Source organism: Mycteria americana, chromosome 9 (genome assembly GCF_035582795.1).
Source record: "Mycteria americana isolate JAX WOST 10 ecotype Jacksonville Zoo and Gardens chromosome 9, USCA_MyAme_1.0, whole genome shotgun sequence".
In the NCBI taxonomy this organism is placed as follows: Eukaryota; Metazoa; Chordata; class Aves; order Ciconiiformes; family Ciconiidae; genus Mycteria; species Mycteria americana.
In genome coordinates this window covers 30,091,217-30,114,361 of record NC_134373.1, presented here as the reverse complement: position 1 = coordinate 30,114,361, position 23,145 = coordinate 30,091,217, and the positions used below count along the sequence as shown (strand labels likewise).

Below are 23,145 nucleotides of genomic sequence, written 5' to 3'. Positions count from 1 at the left end.
GAGTGGAAACTAAACCTTGTGACCTTTCTTCTCGGGGTATGACTCAGCAGGGGGAGACAGAGCCCTGCTTTCCTCGCCATATGCCACCGTGGCTGGGAAGGCAGGCTCTTTCCTGGAGGCAAGTGCTGCATTCCTGCAACACGCCCTGGAGCAGGCACAATCCTGCTGCACTCCTACTTGCACGACCTGCAGCGTGTCCAGAAGGAATGAAGCCCATCGCATAGAGAGAGAGCAGGGGAGAGAAGTTAAAAAGAGGTGAATACCTGTCCCCCGCACAGCTCTCCATGCGCTTTCAGCTTTTTCCGTTCACTGGAAATGCTAGTGAGAACTTCTAGGTATTTGGTCTTTAGAAAGGGGAAAAACATTTCCTTTTCTTGTCTCCCTCTAAATCACCTTTCGGGGTATCCAAATAGGAACTTACAAGACTATCTAAAGGAGAATCTGTTTTAAAATTTTGACCCCAGTCAGCAATGAACTTTTTGCAAAATATTCAAGGGCCACTGTCAACATTAAAAGGTATGAGGACCAACAACCAGTGCTGCTAATGACTATTGCTAGCAGGTATTAAGAGATGCACACTCACATAATTCATGAAGACTAACAAAACAATTAATTATTAAACATTTAAATGTTTTTATTTTAGAGAAGCTGCTGGAATTGCCAAAAGTCTGGAATAATTAAAACTGAATTATTTTTATTTGTACAGTCTCAGTACCCAACTGTGATAATCCTTAAATCCTTACACCGGACCTCACTGAACCGGATGCTGTATATAACAGGCCCTGCACAGAATTCCTAATGCATTATTCCAGTACCAGTGATATAGTAAATTTGATTATTTTAACTGAGCACATCAGTACACTGCTGCTTTAAGCACCACTATGTGGTTTAACTTCCTCTCAGCTTCCTCCACCTGAACGATGAGTTTAATTAGGTCACTCTAGTCTATTAGTGACTAGATTCCCAACTTCTGAAAAGCTTAGTACTATTAAGAAATATTTTAATGTAATCACGTATAAGTTCTGTACCACCAAGGAAATATTTCCATCAATACTAAAGACACATTTTTCTCAATCCTTTCTATTTTGTGCTTGAAAAAAGCATTGGTTTTACTGGGTTTTTTAATGGGAAGAGCATGTAGCTAGAGAGGAAAGCACTTGGCACCTGATAACACCTCAAGATTTACAAGACATTTCAGTTGTTCACATAAAACAGTAAAGCTTGCTGTGGTTTGACAATATTTTAGCTCGTTACAAGTTTTTATTGTCTCTATGTACTAGACAAACTATGTTTGTACTCTATTCTTCAACCAAAATATGGAGCTAGGCAGCGATGTAAAAACGGAAGGGAAGACTAAAGGCAGCAGCAGGGCATGCAATCCCAATCCTTTTTGCTTTTGAGCAGCGTTCCTGTTGCCACTGAAAATCACTTTGTGCAGGGAGATGGAGTCTAATATAGGCACATTTTAGAGCAATTTCCACATGTTTACAGATCACAATGAATTCAGAAAAAGAAAACCCTCACATCCTTGCATTTCTGACTCTGGAGCAGACTTCGACATTGGCAAACAGGGAGAACTTTTTATTGTTCATTTCACTTCAGAAGCTGTGAAAGCAGAGCGTCAGTGTATTTCAGAGCTATTTGCTCTCTTTTGTCAGATCTGGTCACTGCGCTAGCGAAAGCTGGGAAAGGACAAAGTCGCATTCTTCCATCCCAACAGATTGTGGCAGGGAGCAGTGGTGAAGAATGAAGCCATTCATTCCCCCCTTCCCAGTTCTCATTCTAGAAAGATTTCTCTTTTTCTCTAAAAGAACACAGATAGCTAGATAAATATTTCCCTACCAAAGAAATCAATCAAGACTGATTGATTGCAAGTATAGAATTACGTAAAGATGATCGTCAGGCCATCTCTGACCCCCAATGGAAAATAGTTAAAGATTTTTAATTAACAAAGCTGAAGCCAGCAGTTCATTGGCATTTGACATTGTCACTTAGGAAGTTCAGGATGCAGCTCTGCCTTCATAAGCAGAAAGCTAATGCTTTCCCCCAATGCATTTTACCAAACCTTCTATGTGCTGTAACTGTTCCTACATAGGTAGGTGTCTTAATGCACCGGTAAAAATTAAGGGAAATGAGACATGCTGAAATTTGTAATCACACACTTTCAGAGAGAACACTGTAACACTGTATTCATCTGAAGTAACAGCAAGCTCCAGGATCTAAGCTCATTGCAAGGTTTTAGTGGATACATTGCAGTCCCATTCAGTTCGGTCAGAAGATGCCACAAACACCTCTTTTACAAATAGGTTGAGAACAGAAGTAAGTACAGGAGGAGAGCCAACAGGTACATTTTGTAACTAACATCATAAGTGGAAATTTGTATTTTTTCTAAAGCAGCCTTCAAAAGCAGGAAACAAAGTGTTTTTAATAGTTATTCTTAGGTCACTCTTCAGGACTCATTTCCAAACCATTAACCTTCATCTCTAATCACAACTGGATGTGCTCATTTGGTGCTACTGTAACCTACGTGTCTTTGCAATTTGAAGCATACAGAGACAGTCTCTAATCTTTGTCTACCTTTTTAAACAAACACTTTCAACTGACCTCTTGGTAAGCTACATCATAGGTTGAAAAGCTTTATTCAATCTTTTCTACCCAAGGAAAACCACTGATGACAGCTGAAGTCTCTTTTACCTCAAGAAAGAATCATACTGGCATACTGTTGATCCACACATCACATATTTCCGTTATGCAAATGTTCTTGTTCTCTAATCAGGTTACTATCACTCCCATATCTGTAACCTCTAATATCCAAAGTTACTCGGCACCTCATCATTTGCTTTAGTATATGAGGAGGCAGTGTTTCGGCATAACAGGACCTATAGGTTACTGACTAATCTTCTTAGAGACTTGGTAATCTTTGTAATGCGCTCATCAAGCAGAGAGGTGCACAAGGCATCCCTGACAACAGCCCTTAAAGGGGACATGAGCCAAACAGCCTGCAGCACCAAAGCCTACCAAAGCAGCAGCCTTCTCTCACATGGAGGGGGAGAACAAATGCTCAGGAATGGGCTTAGCCCAAACACATACTGCTGAACACCCCTCTTGGCATCTGGTTCATTTTACTATTGAGGGAGAAAAAAAAAAAGAAAAAAAAAATCATAGCTGCTTCACCGAAAGTTAGATAAATCCTCAGGCCTCCCTGCAAGGGAGGGTAGTACAAACAGAGATAACACTGCCAGGTGTTTTACTCTCTCTGCTGGTTCAAAATGCAATAAAGCACCTAAAGCTTTAACACTGGGGGAAGCAGAGTAAGGGAAATGTAAATTCCGCATTTTTTAAAGCTCATTAAAAAAAAAGAATATCCTGCATGGGTGCAGTTGTCTGCTAACTGGTGAATCTATGAAAGTTCACTGCTGTTGTAAGGGAGGATCCTGTCCTCTCCATCCCTTCTAGCAACACTACTTATTTTCACTATGCCTCTGGCATTTCTTTGACCCCTTCCATGAACCTATTTAACTCACTATTTAACAACTTAAAAAACAAAACAGAACAAAACAAAAAAAATCCCAACACCTTAAAAAGTTCAAAACAAAAAAGGCAAAAAATTCTTCAGTTGCCATTTTGTAGGCTACATTGGTTCACCGAAACACGCAATAATTCCTGGAGGTGACACAGGAGAGGAGGAAGCCGGGGAAGGAAGAGCAAAGAGGAGCGAGGGAGAAGAGAGCCCTCACCCTGTTCAGGGCACTGAAGCTCATACTTTGGCTCAGCTGCCTGTGGAAATGCAGCCTGACTTGCTCAAAAGGATTTATGAGAGCACTAGATCAAACCACATCACTCCTCTCTATGTAAACACACAGAGCACTAACACCTACTTCAGAAGGCAGGTAAAAACTGGTTACTTAACAGGAAGGATGGCTCACCAGCAAGCTTGACTCAAAAGAAAACGTCAAAACAACATTCTGGGAAGGTTACTAAAGGCAACTGAAAAACACCAGGAAAGCTGCTCACTCCCTCAAAAAAGAGGGTGAACTATACAACACCGTACACTTAGTAAGCTATAAAGACAACTGAGGAACATTTCAAGCGTTTATGCCTTTTATGCCCATTGATTTTAGAAAATTTCACCAGGCCACAGTCTGCATATGTGCACGTGCACCTCTGCCCCCCATCTTTATCTCACTGCCCTGTCACATGCAGGCTTATATATAACAAAGCATTTGTATTTCCTTTACTATTCCCCAGTATTACTCACTCATATTCCTAAAATCTTGCAAACGGCCCAAGGTAAGTGGAAGACTTTTCAGAATGATCTGAACAAAACTCAGCGACTCTGCCAGAAAGAATGAAGCCCAAGTACCTGTACATTTATGTTTACGTTGGGACGCTCTGTTGGCACGGGGCTGCTGCACTCTGTCTCCAGCTGTTTCAGTTTTAGGAACGTGTCTTCAAATGCTGAAAAAGACAGAAAAGATATCATCTTCCTAATGTAATTGTGGAGTTATTTGACTTGTAACTTGCGTTATTCCTGAGCACTAATTATATGGTTTTAAAGTTGTGGAAAAAAGCACAGGGATGGGGGAAGCTACTTGCTCAACCTTCAATGCAACCTTCAAGCCTACAGACTGCATGTACCTAATCACAACATTCTCCACTCCTGCAAGTTCATTTACCCAGCCATCCTCACAGTGAATGAGCAAGCAGTGAGAGTTAATTGCTCAGATGGTTGCACTTCACTGTATTTGTGGCTAAAGTCAGATCCCGTGAAGAACTGTGACTTTTCCCTTGTACTTCTGTCCTTGGAAATAAGCTGCTTCCAGCTGAAACGGGGAGAGCTGACCAACTTTCTTATCCCAGTGGTGGGTAAAACTGTCCTTATGCGCATATAATCTAAGCGAGCTTTCTAAAACACTTCTGGATTTTTGTAAGGAAACAACCTCATAACAACCTAATCAGTTAACTTTGACCCCACACGTCATGATAATAGGGAAAAATCTGTAAGTTTGCTTACGATCAGAGTCTGCTTTTTCAGCAGCGGTTTCCTTTGTGCCAGGATGAGGGCAACTAACAGCCTCTTCTGAATCTCCTGTTGCCAAGCCAACAACTGGACAGCCTGCGGCATCATCAACACAAGTTTCTGGCAACTCCGTGCTGTCTAGCAAATCAACAAGAGGTACGCTGCAAAGGCAGAAAGATGGGCAGAGATACACAGAATCGTGTTACCACTCTTCCTGTAACAAGAAAAAGCTTTAACACACACACAATCTTTTTTCAGGCTGTCTTCTGGTAGCCAGACACATTCCGTAAAATCTGTTTCAGGTAACTAATGGACATTGGCTTTCAGTGAGTTTTAAAAAAAAGGGGGGGGGACATTTCATGTCTGTAGAAGTGACTTCAGAACAGAACAGGTCCACGTTGCCTGCTGCTTCATCACATAGCAGTGGAAAAGGTAAAGAGAGGAGGAGGGAAGTTTTTATCCGTTAATTACCCTTTTTGGAACAAACATCTGAAGTTTTTCTAACACACTCAAGGTACACTTTAGGGTTTTTACATGAGAAAAACAAAACTTAGGGGGAAGGAAGTTGATACTGTTCACAAAAAGCTATTTGTACAGCACTTCACCCAACACTTGTAAGCAGAACAGAGGGCAGAAGGGTGCACTGCATAGGTCTGCAATGACACTATGTTATGGTTAAGCATACCTATAAGTAGTTTCAGTTTTATTAACTTGAGCAGAGACATGAATGAAACCTTAGCAGCCACAGTATTTTAAGTGAACCACAGCATGTACTCTGTACCCTGTTAGGATCATGTGTTTTACCTCCTTTGCTTTCTAATGGAAACTTCTCCTTTTTTTTTTGTCCTACCATCTGTATTTACAATGAAAATAGAAAAACAATTACAAAAACAAAAGTTATATTATGATGTTTATGTTGTGCAAACAGTCGGCAATCTCATCCTTCTCTTCAAACTTCAGGAATAGCTAAAGCTATTGTAACAGCAAACTGTAACAAATACGGAAACAACAACTGCTGCAGAACATGATGGTTAATCAGACAACCTGTGCACACAACTGCAGTTTGATTGTCGCCCATTTCAATCAGCAATCACTTACATACAGTTTGGTTGCAAGATTGATTTAAGAAGAAAAAAAATCTATCACTTTTCAAAGTCCTGTCCCAAATATGAGAACAATGACACCAAGCAAGTATCCACCACAACAGAACTTACCCTTATGCACGGACAGAGACACTTCCTACTTGACAGTTTAGACCAGCTTCTCCCTTATCACTACCAGGTTAATGCCCCATGCCTCCCTCCAGCCCCCGGAATTTGGAAGCAGTCCCATGTTGTCACTAGAGGCTCCAGGAAAAAACTCCTCCCTCCAGCTCAAGCACCCAAAAGAATCCTTCCAATGTTAAATATATACCTCTGAAACAGATTACAGGATATCACCGTTTTAGCGCTAATAATGTACGAATCATCTTAAGACAATTAATTGCCATGAGGCAAACTGAGGTCACTTGCTTGATTCTCTTAAAGCAGTGGAATAAGAAGCTACTAGCAAAGCAAATAATAGGAAACTTTTCGATCTGCTGTACAGCCTCTCTGTGCACCACTAATGGGAAATGGCAAGCAGCAGATAGTCTTGCAAAGGGGGAATGATGGATACATAGAATTTCAATTATTAGAAGTAACAGACAGGAATAGATGCTCTTCCAATTAAGGCAACGAAGAAAGTGAGACTGAATCCCGTACCTTACTATCAGAGGATGCCTAATGCACGAGACTGAAAAGGTTTTATAATCTTCACATGAAGCCAACACTTTTCTTCCTATTTTCTGAGTTTTCTGTGCGTAGCCTCCCAAATGTTTAATATGACAACCAGTATAGGAAGTTCAGATTTTGCCTGCAGCACAGAGAGGTGCTGATGCCATGACATGTTGAAGGAACTAGGTATAAGCTCCTATGAACTCCACATAAGAGAGGTGATATAGAGCACCAGTAACACTTCTTTGTGCTATAATCTTCTAATGCTTTTCTTTGCATTGCAGCACAGTGGAGAGAAAATGAGTGAAAAAATGATTTTATCTTCATTAGAAAATTGCTAAGATAATTACACTAGCCTTTTTTCCCCGCTGTGACAATTGTAGTAACATTTACTACACAGACAAGAGAGCTGATTCAAAGACCTGCCCGCTAGAGATAAGGGCAGTCTTGAAATCTGGTGGCATATTCAAATGGCACATTCAATGTCTAGTGTTGCTCCAAAAGCAGCGTACGACTTACACTAACGTGATGAAAGTTTGTAGAAAACCTTATTGCCATTTGTGCCGTGGGATGGAGGACTGGCTGAGGTAGCAAGGACAACTGGGGTGAGTCCCTGCAGCTTCACCCCTGCATCACAGCGGTGCCTCACGGAAACTAAATTAATTTTAGGCAGACTCAAGAGAAGCCTCCTAAGCCAAGATTCAAGTAGGAATTGACCTCATTTTGCCTTCAGACCCACTGAAACACCTATTCAGCCACCTTGAGGATAGGCAGTCACAAGAGAAAAGTCATACTAGGTAGACCCTCAGCCACTGGAATTTGCAGGCACAAAAGACAAGTTCCCCAAAGAGCACTAAATTGTTCGAGGCTACCCAGATTCTGCACCCTCTTCGGAGCATCAGCAGGAACTCTACCATGCAGGCTTCATAAACGGCCAGGCTACAGAAGTTTTTACTTAGCACAAGATACTATTTTCATCACTGCACAGAATTTCCGACTTCTTTTACAAAACACTGATGAACTGTCATGCCAATCATGAGGGAAATAATAAAAGGCTTCCCAGGAAAAGCAGGACTTCTACGACAGTCAGTGTGCAGTGTTCAGGAATTAAATGGGCATTAGCCTTCCATGTTCCTGTATTTACCCACATACAAAGGGATATTTGAACTTTGCAGAGTAGTAAGTGCCACGTTTTAGGTCTTCAGAGTCAACTTCTATCAGCATATTTTAAGAAATATTCTGAGGGAAAAGCTGATAAATGGTACCAGGAGTTCAAGCCATACAAGTTACTAATATAGGAATAATCAAAGGGTTTTAGTGTATGGAAAGGTTTGTCAACCCACTAATAAATCACACAGAAGAAGTCGTTAAATGCTCAGAGAACTCCCACAGTTAAGGCAGTTAGATACTGCATTATTTCTTCTTTTTGCCTGACAAATATATTGGTATTAGTACGTACCATACAGCATACAATGCGTAACATGACTGAGAAAGCTGTCAGTTACAAAGGGTATGATTTTTTTCTTAAAATTTCCTAGTTGAAAAGCAAAACAATACTTCATTCTAGTTTGTGAAATACAACCTGCAAAATACAGTAGCTATCTGAGTCTGCTGCAAAAGAGATAATTCTTTTGCAAGTCGTCTAATTTGAAACAGCATGGAGCACCACACAAGCTAATTTATTTTTTCAAACTGGTAGTGACACAGAATAGCTTCTCACACTGACTCTGCAAGGCAGCACAATAGCATGAAGTTCTTTGTTCATTTCCTTCATTTTGGGGCATTCAATGTTGTACCTGAAGGTAAGAAGAGTAGTAAATTAAGCCTGTCACCTTTTCAGATTTTTTTTTCCTAAACAAAAATGCAGACCATTTAGAAAAAAAGAACTTCCTTTTCATTTTAAAGTGAGGAAAGCAAAAGAAAAAATCCTGGGGATATACGATCCTACAAATGGAGACTGTTCACACGCATTCAGTTTCTAATCAAGCAGGCCGAGTCCCACATTCCAAGACTTCTGCTGTCTCCCATTTGTTTGAAGATAATTCCAAATACTGACATAGCGTAATATATGCAAGTCAACAACTACAGGAAAGGAAAGAAAACACCCTTAGGAAAAGGTGCTGGCTGCAGAACCTTTGTGGATATTAAGCAAAGATCTGTCACCACCATACTGTTTAGAAAGACATCCATGTGTTTCCTCAGTGCTATTCCTGGAGCACATGACCTGTCCCTGTAAAAATGCAGGTAGGTGGTGTTGGTACTAGTGTGGTACAATTTCTCCGTCTCCTATTCAGAGCTGTCACTTACCCTAGTGGAAACCAGGATAATAATTCTCCCTAAGTCAATGAAGTCACACTAAAATAAGCGCAGCACAGAGGAAAATCGACCCTCAGGATGTACGCAAGATTCAAAGCCACATAGCAAAGGCATGCAACATATACCATACTAAAAAAATCAGTTCTAAAGGTAGATGGATTTCAGGCAACCAGGGTTGCCTCCCCTATCCTGAATCTGAACTAGTTCTGCTGTCATGCAAAAAAAACTACTACGAAAACTTAAGCCACAGCTTTAATTACCAAACTTGCAGTTAGTCCCAGGGCAGTCCGTGACACCCAGCCCTCTACTCAGCACTGGTGAGACGCCCCTGGAATGCTGTGCCCAGCGCTGGGCTCCCCAGGACAAGAGAGACATGGACATACTGAAAGGAGTGCAGCAAAGGGCCACGAAGATGATAAAGGGTCTGGAGTATCTGACATAGGAGGAGAGGCTGAGAGAGCTTTGACTGTTCAGCCTGGAGAAGAGAAAGCTCAGGAGGATCTTATCAATGTGTATAAAAACCTGATGGGGGAGTAAAGACAACAGCCAGACTCTTCTCAAGGGAGCCCAGAGACAGGGCAAGAGGCAATGGACACAAACTGAAATACAGGAGATTCCACTTAAACACAAGAAAAAAAAAAAAACTTTTTTGCTGGGAGGTTGGTCAAACACCAGAACAGGTCACTCAGAGAGGGTGTGAAGTCTCCATCCTTGGAGATACTCAAAACCTGGCTGGTATGGTCCTGAGCAACCTGCTCTACTCGACCCTACTTTTAGCATGGGGGTGGACTACATGATCTCCAGAGGTGTCTTCCAACCTCAACTATTCTTTAATTTATGATAGCTACGCAAAATTTTTCTGACACCTGAGGAGTCAGCCACTACTTGCAGTGGCCTGACCACTACATAAGCACATGTGAACTTAAAACTCCGCAATAAAACAGTGACTTGTTATTACAACAATGTTCTTGCATTTTAAATACAAAACTATCCCAAATTTCTCCACTTAAATTAGTGGCTGTTTCTCCCTCATCTACACAGAAACTATACAATATTTTAAAGTTAAAACACCTGTTTTCGTTTGCATATTCTTATGCAACTTTATAAATAATAAAGAAACAAATAGGTTTGCTTCACTCCAGAAGTTTATAACATCCACCTTGCAAAATCTAAAACTAAAAATAGCACAACAGATTGCTCTAATCACCTCTGTAGATCCCACAGACCTTTAATGTGTAGCTTGCCAAAGCTACACATTAGGTGAGGAGGCCAAAATATCTCAGGCAATTTTAAGTTATGTCCTGGCTGAGACTTACTTTCTTCGTTCTTCAGGGCTGGATATCTGAAAACAATGGTTTTGTATTTCTGGGCTCTGGGGCAATTTGAAACTTGTTCAAACAATCTGAAAATCATTCAAACACCTTCTTTATTCTAAAAGCCAAATATAAGTGAATTTTAAAAGCGCTCTACCACAACTTTTCCTCCTCTTTTTTTAAAATAGGAGAAGAATATTGCAATTTAAAAGCAGTTAACTTCAGAAAACACATGAAAACACAGTGTGTTCAAGGGTAAAGGTAGTTCTTCCTGTTGTTAAAGGCCCCCAAGAACACCAATGGGCCATGAAGCTGGAGTCTTAACCTCTGACTTAACAATTAACCTCGTGAATCATATGGTAGGACTGTTTTTTGTCAGGAAATATTTCTGTTTCATTTCAACTGGGGCACAGCAGCAAAAAAGAAAGAAAATTTTCTAGAAAGCAAAAAAAGTATTACTCTTTGCCTTTTCAGGAGTTCTGATAATTTTATTCTTAAAAAATTAAAATAATTCTATTCCATTTCCAAACAATATTTTTCAGAAAAGGACTTGTTAAAAAACAAAGGGTAGTTTTCAGATCAACCATCTATCCTAGATATTTTTAAATAATCATGGTTCAGAAGGAGGGGCAGTTACATCCTCTATCTCTCTAAGATTTTTGAAACCACATTATAACCCAACTAGTTGCCTGTGTAGTTTTATTACAAATGTGACTTCCTGCATGGCTCTCAAAGTTAAACCCAGCTAAAAAAAAAAAAAAAAAAAAAAAATCTTTCAATCATTAAGAAAAACCTTAACACAATTAAAAAGATATATACTCTTTTCCATATAAGAGCGACGGGTGGCTTCTGGTCTATATGTTATTTTTTCTTTAAAGACTAAACACCAACAGCACAATATGCAGCCTTCATAATAAAAGCCTTTTTTCCGCTCTATAGTCAGCTTTGGGTCCGTTGTCCTTATCTCAGAGACAGCTCAAAATGTAATTTTCCAGCCTCTGCTAGAAAGCAGTCTCAAGCTCCAGAAAGGCCCACGTCTCAGAGACTGGTCATGGTGGTTTGGACAGCATAGGTACCAGCACCGCAATGCATTCCTGCATTCTTCACATCGCGCTCATGGACAAAAGCGGTGTACTGTCCGTCTGCAGCGCGGGTCCTCGGCGGGGCCCACGCGTCCCACAGGCTTCCACCACGTTGACAGCGGTCAGCAGCATCAAAGGGCCTGGATTATTGGGGAGCGGGAGGGGGCACAATTAGTAAACAGGTATGGATGAGAAAGAGGGTGGAAAAATAAAGCAAAGGTAAAGACAAGAAGATTGATGCGAAAAGACAAGGAAAAAGGGCATTGCTGGAAGGTAAGTACTGATGGAAAGAGGCATGCAAGTATATGTGTACATGATGTCACTGTCCAATAAACCCCTTTTCTGCTCAGTATCGTGCACATTTTTGCAGAAGTCTGAAATGACAGGTTAAGCTAGCTCATGTATACATTGTATACACTTACCAATTGAAAAGCACTTGGTATTTCAAAGCACTTCACAAAACTGAGCAAGAACTATGCGCGTTTTAGAGATGGGAGAAAATAATGTGATGGAGGCACACACCTCCCAAGTATACAGCACATTTTATTTGCAGGAAGCCGAAAGGGTTTAAGTGGCAGCTCTAAATGTACACCTGAAACAAGCATCTATAAGCAACACCCGTTTTCAAAGTCACTGGAAAATGTAGACTCTAATGCAAGTTAAAAAAAAGAAGAAAATAGAAACTCAGAGAAATGGGCATTACTGTGCAGGAGCAAACAGTACAGCACACACAAATCATTCACAATTTGGTTGACTAAGGGACAAAATACCACTGAAGAAGCTAACTGTAGCTATACTTGATTAACATAAAAAACTTGGTTGGAAAAAGAACCATTTTAAAAAAGATCACAATACAAACTAAGACCCTGCTGTCTAATTTTGCATATGAAGGCATAATGGTTCATAAATTTTATATTTGGAATTCTTAAAATCAAAACCACGGAAATGCCATGCACAGTTATGGCTAGTCTATACCACAGTTGGAATAAAGTTCTCCAAAAGCTAGAAAGAGGAGCAGGGGAGAATGCTCATCACTTTAAACACTGTTTTGAAAAATATTTTTATGCAGGAGCCCTTAGCTAGAAAAATGTAAGGCTTTAGGCACAAGCATCTCCAAAGCAGCAGGGATAGGCAATTTACTGAAACAGTTGAATTTTAAAAGACTTTAAAAAAATGGACGAAGATCTATTAACTGTTGTCTGTGTTGTACTAGGATCCTTCACTGGTATGTTTTGGGAGAGGCTGATGCAAGGTACAGTCAGGTATCAAAAAAGTGCTTGGGAAAAAGCACTCTCATAAACTACTCAAGCAAGGAAATTTCTGAAACAACCATATTCCTTCAGTTGAATGTAAAATTCTCTATTTAATGACCCAAATCTAAACAAAGTGGAAACGTTGTTGCTGTTCATCTAGAGGGATCCTCAACAGCCCTCAGCTCAAATTCCACCTTCTCATGTTCCAGAAAGCCCGGCTTAACACTCCCAGCCCTGCCAGAACAGCCAAGCAACCAGCGCATGAGTTGGAAGATCACATGTGTTAAGGCAGGGAAGCAGAAAAGCATGCAGGATTCACAACAGCAGTAAATGATTAATGCTCAGGGATAGTCCTCCTTTAGAAAAGAGAGAGGATTTATATAAAGGTCACCCATGGGTAAATTCAGAGGTTTGGGTTTCGTGAAACATGCTGAGGAAGTGACCCATGAATACTGAAGGCTCCAATCCTCAACAGTTTGTTACATTATTTTTCCATTTCTCTAATTTAAGCGGTTAAGTGAAAGCTACATCCCCTAGCAAGCAAAAAAAAAACCAACCACCCCCCACCCCTACTCATTCCACAATAAGAAAAAAAATTATTAAACCTTTGTCTCCTGTCCTATCTTAGCACAGAAACAACGTATTGAGAAAAGGCTAATGTTAGAAAGACACTGATTGTGTTTTAGGCTTCCCAGCCTTGCAGCTAATATTCCAGACCATTTTCAGACCATCCAGACCAGCAGTTTTCCTGGACTGACAATTTTACAGGAATGGAGCAAAGGAAAAAACAAAACAAAAAAAAAAAAAAAAAAAAAAACCAAACCACTAAAATCCTTCCTATCTGGCAAAGTAATTTCTACGATCTGGCACAATTGCTGTTGGCAGCTGCAGCACTAACATTTTAAATTAAAGGAAACATTGACATTAGGAAGGGATGTAAGCTGCGAGGTAGCCAATACAGGCATCTGCCAAGCAGAGTACAGAAACTCAAGAGGTCAAGACCTTACTTCTAAACCCCTTCAATCTAACCATCTATGAAATCCCCAGTCCGAAAGATTTTGGAGTTCTCAACAATTCTTGGCAAACTCTCTCTAAAAGAAGACTATTTTTCTGACAGGAAGCAAAGATAATTCATGCAGAAACAGGCCAATTAAAGACAGCAGCAGTTGAAAAGAGATTTTGTTAGCAGCATCGAGACACCAAGACTTGAAGACGCAATAACCAAGTCACAGCCCCCGCAATAAATACCTATGTTATGGCAGTTATATTAACCTAACCCCACTTCCCATCTAGGAAACCAGAATGTAGCTCAATTGCTGACTCAGCTCCAAACTGTTGCCTTCTTCCTACAGCTGGATTTGCCCTTAATTGCAGGCAGTGCTGTTTCCAGTGAACAAAATAAAATCCATTTGCCAGAAGACAACTGCCTTCAATAATAATGCTATGTCTCTAAGAAGTGTAACATATACGCAGTACAAGCATTACTCTCTCAATTAAAACTCATCAATTGCCAGGAAGCATGGGTTCTTTATGGCATACTGTTTTGGGTTACATGCAGGTATATTTTATATTTGCTTCCAGTCTTCTATAGAAAGGCTACATACTGTGACAGCTGCATGTAAGCTTAGAATCCCTGACAATGTTAAGACAGACAGGCTCAAGTTCTTAATCCCAAAACAGGCGTACCAAGACCAAAACTGAAACAGATTGGCTACAGAGTCCTCTCTGCTTCTGAACGAAAGCAGCAGGATTTCAATAAGCAAGAGAAATCTTGCAAATACTAGCAAGAACGCTAGCACGAATCAGGTACCCAAGAAGAGCTGTTTGGAGCAAGAGTCAAACATTTCCACCAAAGGAAATACCAGTTTCTAGCACACATCTTGCAATTAGACCAAAAGAACAAAAATAAAACCATATTGAGAATGCTGAAGAATAAAGAAACCACCACCTTTCACCCACCACCGCGGAAGGAATCGAGCGATCAACAGGATCTCATCATAGACAAGCACAGATTTCAGATACTAGACAAATCAAGGGCAAAAGAAAGAAAAACAGCGTTGATCATATCTTCTGATTGAAACTTCAATAAAATGCAACAGATAAAGCAAAATTATCATCCCCCTTATAATCTAAAATCCATAGTATTAAAAGTCTTTCATCAATAAGATTTACAAAATTAAAGTACATTTGTCATTGCGTTGTTAGAAACAGGTATCATCTACTTTTAAGAGATACTGAAATGAAGTAGGTTCATATGCCAGACAATGGAGGAAGGATCTTTTCTCTTGAGGGCTGAAACCGCTTACGATAAGAGCTTTTGTGATGCTCCATTCCATCACTGCTGCTCCTGGAAAGTCTCGCAGAAACCAGAATTACCCTTCTAGGATAAGCCATAGTGGCTCTGAATGCACAAGAAGCTGAAAAAGTTAAGACAATGTGTGCACAAGTACTGGGTTGATAGATGTCAGTTTTGGTTTTGAAATAGCTTTGCAATATACAATTACTTTAAGAAAAGAGAAATTATATGGTACATTTATCTTCAAACAAATCATCCTTGTTTTGAGATTCATCCAATCTATAAAACAAATACTCTGATTACATTAAATCAAAGCTCTTATCTTCAGCTTGTGTCATTTTCCTCAAGCTTCCATTCTCCCCAAGATAATGAAAAAAAAAATCAGCTTGCTTATTTCAAAGGTTCAAAAAAGATTCACAAGGATACTGGTTTACAAGGTTCTGCATTTGGTTAAGGATCAAGGTAAGTCCTTGGGCTCCATGATACCAAGCAAAGGGTTACAAGGAGTATTATGGCACATCAGAAGGACCGAGCTCTCTCCAAGACTTGCAAATGCTGTTCCTGATTTAATCATTTCTTCAGCCCCTGAAGAAATTTTATTTTGGTTGGCAGTGCCTAAGCCTGCTGTCCTCACCTCCCCACACTACATTCACAGCAACAAATCAGCTGCATCATCACTAACTGGACTGTCAACTTATGTTAAAGATACAAGGAAGGTAGCTTATTTAAGTGCAGATAAAGCAGCAGTCACTTGAATCATGCATAAGCAAGTAAAATTCATTTCCCAGCAAAGCAGAACATACCACTTCTTGTCTTGCTGGCTAGTTCCTGGGCTCCTTGGGAGGTTTTCTATTTCCACTAAGACTGGGCCAGAAGGAACCACTGTCAGGACAGGTAGGTTTGGCTTTGCACTCCAGCTCTTTGGAGACAGAACATAAACAAGTAAGTTACTACACACGCATTAATGAAGTGATGACACATAGTACATAACAAAACACATCACCACTTCTCCTTAAGCACAAAGCTAAAACAAGGCTTTTGTCTTCCATTACTTCCACAGCACTGGATGCCTATGCCCAGTCTTTTCCAGTACTGCACACAGTACTGGGATCATAACGAATCCAAGACTGCTCAAAGATTTCAGTAAAAAGCTACAGCCTGCTGTGTCCTTTTTAAATTCATGCAGTAATGCTTTCCTTCTGTAGGTAACTTTGCAATAACGATTGGCAGCTTTGGGCTGCAGGCCTTTGGACTGCCATTTGAAACATAACTGCTCCTGAAAAAAACAACTCCTTTTGCATAGAAGGCAAAAGGCTGGGCAGAGCAGCGATCTATCAGCGGAGACTGAGTATTTTACTGTTAAAACGAACCATAATCCCATTTCCACCAACATGAGACCCTTCCTGTTGCACTCGGCATCTGAAATGCTCCAGAAAGTAAGACAGGGTCTTTCCAAACTCCAAGTACTGTTTTTTGATACTCAGAAGGAGAGTTACTTTATACTAACGTTCCTTTTCAGTGAAACAAGGTATTCTGTGTGCAAGTACTGAGGGGACAAGTGTCTCCGATTTCCTTCTCAAACTCAGAAAACACTGACATTTTTGCTAACAAAGTATTCTCTAATTTGCAGGTGCATTCCCCTGCAATACTGAGAGAAAAAATACTGTAACAAGGAATCAACATAGGTGCTGATGAATTGCACCCCCTTTCTTTTTTTTAATGTTTCTTAGCATGTAGAATTAATGTGCTTTGGATAATAACAACTCTCACACAAAGGTACTTTGTGTACCTATAAAAATCTGTATCTATAAATAGCATAGTTACTATAGTACTGGGGCATGGGGTATCTTCCTTACTCCAGCTAAATTAACCAGTTATCTTGGTTGTAAATTAGTAGTCATTTCTTGACATGCAATTTAGTAGTTAACCATTCATAACTTTCAATTGGTCAACCACTGGATTTTAAGAACAAATAACAAAATCCTTAAATCTGTTGAAATACATGACAACTGCCTTTAAAAAGAACAAATGACAGAGTCCTTACTTGTGATCCATTAGTTTGGTTGATAACTGCATTGTTCACAGTACTGAAAGACAAAAAGACATTAAATCAGAATCAGATCAACAAACTATTTTTGCAGGCTGGCAGAACTTCAAGGGTTTTCAGAAAGAAACAAAGTCTAACAAAGATTTTTCCAAAGTACTTAACGATTCTCAAAAGAAAACTTAAAAACTTATGTTTTAGGTCAGCTGCCTCATTCTAGGTAACAAAGGGTATCACGTTATTTTTTATTTGTTCAAGCTGTAGTTTATCTGTAATTCATCTGGTTTTTCCTCTTCCTTTCCTAAACCAGTTCGGTTTAGAAAGTCTTCCTGATTCAGCAGTAAGGCGGGGCACTTTTAAAGCAAAAATGATATAGCTTTAGTCAAACACCCAGCAAAATGTGACATTGTCGAAACCTCACCTACATGCTGTAGATACTATGTTTGTTCCATAACTAGGACTCTTCTGACTTGTAATTTCACATCACAAAATTTATCAGAAAAAATCATTAGTTTCTTCTGCATACAACCTCTAGAGGACTGAATTACTGCTTCAGAGTCTTAAAAACAGCCATTCAAAATTATATGCACAGCATTAATAACAATTTTATGTTATTAAATATTTAATATATTTAATAAATTAAATAAGACCCACATCCCTATTCCTGATGATTTCTGAATCTGCAAGAGACATTTCTCATTTTCACATTTTTGAGAGACTTAAAAGCATTAACACCCTGCACAGTAATTATGCATTATAAATCTCATGCAAAGCAAACTTTTTTCCCGGACTTCTAATCTTTTAAAAAATGGTTCCAGTCTCATACAACACATTAATCTTTTGATTTACAGTCTGAACAATAGCTATCCAACCTGGCAAGCTGACAATTCAAATAGATTTCTCGATCTACTTCAGCAATTCTTTAGAATTCTTTTACTTAAACACCATAATGTCAAGACCAAACAAGCTGTTCCTTGCCTGTTTCCCAACTTTGCATCTTCTCTATTGAGAGAATGTGGAGGTTACCACAGAACAGTGCACATTTAACAGAAATATTAAGGAACGCCTTCTGAGTAGCACATTCCCCTGTACTGAGTTAACACAAAAGAAAGGAACAACATACATCTTTCATGATGCATTTCAATTAGCAGCGCTTGAGCGTAGAGTTTCAGAAATGGCATAGATTGCTCTGGAGACTAACATAACAGTGCCACACCTAGGTGCAGATCAGAAGACTACCATCTTATCAGAAGGAGAAACTGCATATGAAGTTTCTCTTCCCACTCTCAGAATGACCTAAGCAGCATGAAACTCTGAGAAGGGCATGACAACACAGCATGACGAGAGTACTAATTAATCAGACAGTCATATTCTGCATGCAGAGGATCTTTAAGCACTTTAATGACGCACAGTTTTGAAGAGTACTTTCCCATTTTATAAAAAGAAAAGACAATACAGAAGGTCACAAAGACAAAGACCTCCACTACAGTAACTGCAGCCTTGTCCCCACACTTCTAGATTTCTCCCCATCTCACGCAAGAATCAACCCTGCTGCTACAAACAGAAAATGTATGGCTGTATTAAGCCTGTTGTTTGGAAATGTTATTTTTATATTCCTTACCCAGCTCCTGACTGTCAGGATGCTTAACATCTACGAGTATGTACTTTTAAAAAATAATTTAGTTGCAACTGATCATTGCAATATTCACAAGTTATTTGGGCAAAGGACAGGAACCAGAACTGAGTGACTTAGTTCCTTTGCTACCAGGTAATTATTTTTAGCCTGGTTTCCTCTCTTCCCTTAAGGAAGGGTATGAAAACTGTATGATTCAGATTCATATGAGTATTTTACATTGCAACAGCAAGTATGAACCTACACATGCAGAAAGAATCTAGGTATAGAAATAAAGAACCAAAAGGCCTCCCTCTCAATGTTGATCATGAATAATTTAGTATAAATATATAAAAATAAATACAAGTATAGTACAGAATATAAAATCATCAACATACTTCCAATATTTATTTTACTGTATTTTCCCTGACTTTGACCTTCACTTGATTATATATTTCAGTCACACAGCCAGGGTAGGCAGATTTCAGAAAGAAGACATCCTCACGTGCTTCTACCTGGTCTCTTCACCTGGCAGCACTCAGAACTACAGCTTGTATCCAGCAAGAATCATAGCTAGTCATAAGCAAACCTCTTTGCCTGCTAGTAAGCAAGTCTGGCAAAATCTTCTATATGACAGCAACACAGGACCTTTGCTTTGAACAGTAGTTTTTATGTAAAGCAAACAAACACAAAACCCGTAGCAAAACCACAGTTAAGAGGTTAACACTCTCTGCATGTAACTAATCTTATAACCTCCTTCTGCAGACACATGCTCAAGTACAGGTGGCAAACATCAAAGAGAAATGTAAATATTGGAACGAATCTTACCTTGTTTCTTCAAGTTTAGCAGCATGTGCTGCAAAAACATAAAGTGTTAATTAAAATTTAATTTGTAATTAGGTTATCAGTTAAATATTAAATATATTATTAATAAAAATAGTATAGCACTGCCTAAAAGTAGGCAACTAAAAGAGCAAAGGTTGCATGTATCCCATGTATAATGTGTGAAAAGTAAAATTCTAAATTGGAAAAATAAAATTAAAAAATCTGAAGAGCAAACCAAAGAGTCAGATTTAAGCAAGTATCTGAAAGCATGCACAGAGGTCATGCTTAACCTACGCAAGAGTGGGAATAAGAGACAAGGTATCACATGCTGTCAGGTTGTGACAACAGAGTGCAACTCCTAAGAACAATGAAAAAATATCACTGGGAAAAATTTCAAACTTGATTCATAAATTTCAAATATTATCATTAATATATCGCTGTTTCCTGGACTCAAGTTTTCCACCTTCATACAGAGACCTATTGTGCAATATTCATGGGTGTTTTACCTGCTAGGCAAGCTAGAATGAGATGCTTTGGACACAAGCTTTTTCTGATAAATACACATGGTCTCCCAAATAAGTCAAAGAAAACCTAATTTTGAAAATTCGAGAGAAGGGCAAACAGCTACAGAAGAATTCCTGCACAGAACTTTTAAAGGATATGATTACTTGATTCTCACAGTGGATTATACTTCTCAGAATGGAAGGTCTTTTACCTTTCATTTGCAGTGTTCGTCTTGAATATCTCTTGCTGGGCCTTCTTTCAAAGGATGCTGATCTTCTGGCTTTGTTGGTCTTGGTGGTTTGATACTCTGTTTTCCCACTAACAATGCCATGTAAAAGTACAAAACGATAAAATAAATCACTTATTTTTAATGACAGAATACAGACACTGCTCATCAAAACATCACTTCTGTATTTTAAATTCATAGCTTAATAATCTGATCTCAGTTCTATTAAAAAAATCCCAAACTTAACACCTCAGAAGGCCTTTCCCAAAAAAGGGAAGGAGTTCTACAAACATCCTAATCTTCATGACATTTTCCCAAGACAAAAGGCTGAAGCAATGACTCCTTAAACATTAAGTTGCTGGAAAAGCACATTTGCCCTTTGAATATTTCTGTGGTCACAGTGCATGCAGTTTGGGAGAGGCTGAAAATTCTAAGAGAGAGTAAAGCTTAAGGTATGTTGCCAAAGGTCATAGAGAAAGGTGATACTAGGACTAAAAATCAACATCTAGATGCTCTTGTTCCCAGGCAAGTCTTTTTTCCCCAAGTTTGGCCAGACTCTGCCCCCAAGGCAGTAGCAGCCTCAGGTTCTGCCGACTCCTTGGTACCACTGATCCTTTCTGAAGCAGACTAGATGGTATTGCTACAGTTGCTGGAAATGGAAGCAAAGTATATGCATACCACCTGGGCTCGTGCCCCACCCCCTTCCATGCGTTCTCACCAACTCTAGTGGGGCAACTGACAGCATCCTGCAGACTAGTCTGGGACCACAAGCATTCGGAAGTCTGTTACGTGCACCAGTAGTGCCTAACATGGAATGGGCGTTATCTTAGACTTCTGAAGCACTACCATCACTCAAACAGTCAGGAACTCAGGAGTCAAAAGACTTGCAATGTCTTCAACTGTGCAAGTCAATCATCCATCCTCTATCGTTCATTTAAAAAAGGGTGGGGTTTCAAGATGAAGTGATCTATAAAACACAATGTACTATATATACTATGTAAGGAACATAAACCTTGAGAAACCTTTGGTTTCCTACTGCACAGACCAGAATCACCTAAAGATAAATCAGAAAATGCAGGGGGAAAATCCATATGATTTAATAAAACCAATAATGCAATTCACTCAGCTTCCAGGTTTCACTGCTCTATATGTCCTAGGTGAACGAATACCAAGTTCTCTCCTGTCTCCATGCATAACCCAAGAAAAGCAAGAAATGACAGAAGATATGTGCTAAATAACAGATGACACTGACCTGTATCGGAACCGGGATCCTAACCGAATGAAGCCTGATCGACTTGAGCTTTTCTGGACAGGACCTCGGAGCCGGAAGAAGGCGTGATGTTCCACTGCACATTTCCACAAGTGTTTGCAGGCTTTGGGATGATCCAGTCTAAAGACAAAAGTGTGCTCCTGCTCCTTTCCCTTAAAGCACACAAAGCACACTGATGATTTACAAGGGGCTTGAATAAGTTAAAGCTACAATTCAATGCAAGCCAAATAGAATTTGTTTTTTATGAATACTGAAATGTATGTTTAAAAAAATATTTTAGGCAAAAAAACCACAACCTTTTCAGAAACCTTAACGAAGAACTGCTCCATTGTCTGAAGTTGGAAAGGGCTAGAGCCCCTATATTTAAGAAGTCAAACCTCTGAATAACTACAAATTAAAGACATCATTATAATAGGAAGGTACTTCTCAATGAGGCTGACATGGTCTCACTTCCAAATCTGATCTCCTCCTTGGTAATTTCCAATGCTCACATTTTTATTACCTGAGCTCTGAGCAACTGCTTCCCATGGAAACAATTCTGGTACCCGCTTAAGGAATTAATTTCACTAAATGTGGTACATGGTCTTTTTTAAAACTTTCTTGCACAATGCACACTGTTTCCAAATTATCTGGTCTACACTAGTTTCACAAGGTATTCCCCTTTTAAAAACAGGGTGAGAAAAAAAGTAATCGAGCCTATTTATTTTATACTTAAGTACCTTCATTCCCCTCCTCCTCCCAAGTCACAATAAAAAATCTTGCAAGGCATCCACATTAACTCTCAAAACGTAAAGACAAAGAGATCAGGAGTACATAAACTAGTACTGTATAATCAAGACTGAGATGTAACTGAACAGATAGTTATCTACCTGTTCATCATCTTCAACAACAACTAGAGTGAGTTTGTTCTTCTTGAAGTCAAGCCTTGTTATCTTTGGCCTGCAAGATGAACAGAAAAAGCTGGTTATGTCTAACTCTCTTAGTAACTCACTGACAGGTATGTTTGACCTGCTGGTCCAAGCCTCTCTACCAATTTTTTTTCTTCTGTTTTTGTGGGTGTTTTAAGTTCACACAGTAGGGCTAGATTATATGTTGGATGCCAATGTATCACTTGAAAATGTAACACTTGATTAGAAACCTTAAAGGTAAGAAGTCAGCAACTTCTAAAGAGATAATTCTATTGGAACTTAAAATAATAATAACTTGAACTGAAATCAAACTCCACCCAAATACTCCTGCTTGCCTACTCTTCCACAAGCCCACAAAACTGAACTCAGAAAGACACAAAGGCAGGCCAAAACAATTCTGCTTTATTAAAGAAATGTAAATCACTATACAATATATCACAGATCAATTCCTACGATGACTCTGTTTCAGAAAACCCCAGCCAAAGAAAACAATGTGAACATGACACAACACAAAAATGTAACCACTTTCCCCCCTCCCTGGCCACCAAAAAAAAATACACAGAATTGATGGTGGAAAGACAAGACATACAGCTAACATTTCTGCTACAAAGTGAGTGTTTTTCTGAGAAGTTTATAAAATTGGACTGGGCTAACCCAAACTAACTATTCATATGATGAAATTTCACCTCATCATCTGCCTACTTATTCTTTGTATACAGTTT

General features: G+C 39.3%; 1 protein-coding gene across 4 annotated transcripts in view; it reads right to left on the bottom strand.

Annotated features, from left to right (window-relative positions):
• Positions 1-23,145, bottom strand: part of EPB41L5 (erythrocyte membrane protein band 4.1 like 5) — a 58,945-nt gene that overhangs the window by 9,015 nt on the left and 26,785 nt on the right. For all 4 annotated transcript variants that reach the window (XM_075512692.1, XM_075512691.1, XM_075512694.1 and 1 more), the window contains exons 11-18: positions 22,385-22,454; positions 21,498-21,667; positions 20,231-20,337; positions 19,519-19,546; positions 17,079-17,121; positions 15,838-15,953; positions 5,015-5,181; positions 4,364-4,458 (exon numbers count right to left, since the gene is read on the bottom strand). In XM_075512692.1, coding sequence (XP_075368807.1) covers positions 4,364-4,458; positions 5,015-5,181; positions 15,838-15,953; positions 17,079-17,121; positions 19,519-19,546; positions 20,231-20,337; positions 21,498-21,667; positions 22,385-22,454 — 796 coding nt within the window. The remainder of the gene's footprint in view (positions 1-4,363; positions 4,459-5,014; positions 5,182-15,837; positions 15,954-17,078; positions 17,122-19,518; positions 19,547-20,230; positions 20,338-21,497; positions 21,668-22,384; positions 22,455-23,145) is intronic.